Source organism: Apis dorsata, unplaced genomic scaffold (genome assembly GCF_000469605.1).
Source record: "Apis dorsata unplaced genomic scaffold, Apis dorsata 1.3 scaffold_346, whole genome shotgun sequence".
Taxonomy (NCBI): domain Eukaryota; kingdom Metazoa; phylum Arthropoda; class Insecta; order Hymenoptera; family Apidae; genus Apis; species Apis dorsata.
In genome coordinates, this window is record NW_006263613.1 from 263921 (window position 1) to 266772 (window position 2852).

The window sequence follows — 2852 nt, forward strand, 5'->3', positions numbered from 1 at the left end:
TTATTATTTCTGTAATTTTTAATGAATTTGTAATGAATAAAATTGATGATTTGTAAAGTAGATAAATTTGGAAGATGATAAATGATAATTTAATATTTAATTAATTTTTATTTTATTTATATTTAAAATTTTTATATTAGTAAAAATTTGTAATAAAAAAATATATGTTTTTCTAAATAATTTTGTTGTTTATATTTATAATATCTTTAGAAAAACAAAAATTTAAATACATTTACACATTACATATAAAAAAATTTTTAATATAATCTTTACGCAACAAATTATGTTTCATTTAATAACATTAATAAATATATTTAAATTTTTTAATATTCTTAAAAATTTAAAAAGAATCAAATAAACGTATCAAATCAAAATTTATATTTCCATTTCTTTTATTTGATTACAGAAATGGCGAATGCTGTTTGATAAGGTATGTCTATGAATTATTCGACATTTATTATTTGGAAATCAGCTTACACGATATGTTAACATAACTGAATTTTTTCTTTAGTTTGATCCCGAAGGTTTTGGCGAGATACCGGTGGAGGATTTTTTAGCAGCTTTAAAAAGTCCCGAATGGAAAGCTGAAATACCACCAAATAAACGAGATATACTTCTCACTAGGGCAAAAGAATCACGTGTTGAAGCGGTAACGTTTCAGGATTTCGTCAATGTGGTGAGTAGATATATTCAGATTTCAATAAAATATATATATACACATATTCATAGGAACATAGAAAAAAATATATATAAATATATATATATATATATATATATATTTCTTATCGCTCTTTTATTGTTCACAATTATTCAAAATAATACAAAAATTTTATTATAATTCAATATAGATACATTTTATATATTGATAAATTACTTGTCATTTATCTTTAAAATAGATTAAAGAAATTTTTTTCATTTATTGAATCATTATATTCTATCTATCACATATTCTATTTGTTTTTGATAGATTGACCACATATTTATAATTTAAAATTTTTATTTTGTAAGTTTGAATATTTTCTAAATATATTTTAGTCACATTGTATATTATTTTCGTGTTTTAATTTTCAAGTTGTATTATTTAATTGTGATAAAAACATTTTCATTTGGTTAAATAATAATAAAACTCGTATTATGTAAAACATCAACTTCGAAGTTACTTTGATCTTTAAAAAGTTAATATAAGGCATTTCTCATTCCATAAAAATTTTTCAATATTCCAGCTAAAATAAATTAAAATATATATTATAAATTAAAAGACTATATCAGAAATATAAAATATGATAAAAAAAAAAATGGCAACATATGTACATTATTATTAATGTAATATAAAATAAAGATATTCATATTCAGATTTATTCAGATTCATTTATTAAATTCAATAATATATCGAGAATATTAATTAATATTAAAATTTTTTGAAATAGAAAAAATATATAGATTAAGCTTTTTCTCATTTTTCATATTACAATATAATCATCATATAATCATATAATCATAATCATCAATATAGATAATATTACATAAATAATATTTTGCTAATTATATAAATATAAATAATATTTTCTCAAGAATTTTATTTTTAATATTTTTATTTCATAATTGAAGGATTCGAAAGCCAATTAATGTAAATCATATTATTTAAAAATGTTTAAAAATTTTTTTATTATTTAAATTATCAATTGATAAGTTAATATTATAAAGTGAAATAATAATTGATTTGTTAATAGAAAATGTGAACAATAAAGAGATTTTTTAATGTAATTATTTTTACAAAATGTGACCTACACTGAGTAGTTGCTTCTAAATTCTCTGATTACTTTTGAACTTTCTACTTATAGATAATATCCAAGTTATGTCAAATGAATTTGCTTTGTTTGGAAATTTATATATTATTGATAAAAAATTAAAGATATTACAATATTTGAAAAAAAAAAAAAAAGATTTACAATATACTCTAGTTTCTTAACTTATTTTTGTTATGAATTTATCAATTTATCAAAACATTAATATAAATACGAAACACGATCTTATAATTATATTCGATTATAATTATATTCATATTCAAATGGCTAATTCACATAAAAGCATCATGTACGATTATAATCTGTTTAAAAATGCGTGTCAAAAATAGAATACGAGCATCAGATTTACATCGATTTTCCTGAAAGAAACTCGAAAATCGTCTATCGGCATACAAGACGAGACGAAACGAATCGAAAAAGGTTTTACCGGTGGTTAAATAGACTTATTCTGCTCGACGAATAAGCTTCAGAAAACTTTTCATTGTCCGTTTTATTTGTCAATTCGAAAAATGTGGCTACGCCCTGGAATTTCGTTTTTCGTGGTACTAGAAAGGCGGTAAAGAGATGAACGGTACGAAAAAGAGAGATCCTTTTTGCAGGAAAGGGAATACGACAAAAAACGTAGATAAATATCGGGAACAATGATAATCTCACCGTTTAAAGGCATACAATGACATAGACACAACTTCTTTGTCTGCTTGCTGACAACTTTTTGGCGGTTTCCTCCTACTCTCTTTTTTTTCTCCTTGATCCCTAGTTGAGGTAAGCAGATCTGACATTGAGTGACAGAAAATTGTCCGCGTACAAATCGAAATGATTCAAATCGTAGATTAAACAATGCGTAAAGGTAAATTTCTCGGTAAAACTGCACTCTATAAAGCTGGTATTAACATTATAGATTTTACCTATCACATCTGTGCTTCCCGAAATTATCTCAACTGTAGTTGTATATTTTTCTTGATAAAATCGATGATCGAATTCGTAAATATTTCATATTTTTTGTTTCGTACATTTTTTTTTCATTTCTTTTTTTTTTTTTTTTTTTTT

At 22.5% G+C, this 2852-nt stretch overlaps 1 protein-coding gene across 1 annotated transcript in view; it reads left to right on the forward strand.

Moving 5' to 3' along the window:
- The window catches only part of LOC102676607, a 26214-nt gene that overhangs the window by 6782 nt on the left and 16580 nt on the right, over nt 1–2852 (forward strand). The window contains exons 3-4 of the mRNA XM_006618255.2: nt 407–430; nt 512–676. Coding sequence (XP_006618318.1) covers nt 407–430; nt 512–676 — 189 coding nt within the window. The remainder of the gene's footprint in view (nt 1–406; nt 431–511; nt 677–2852) is intronic.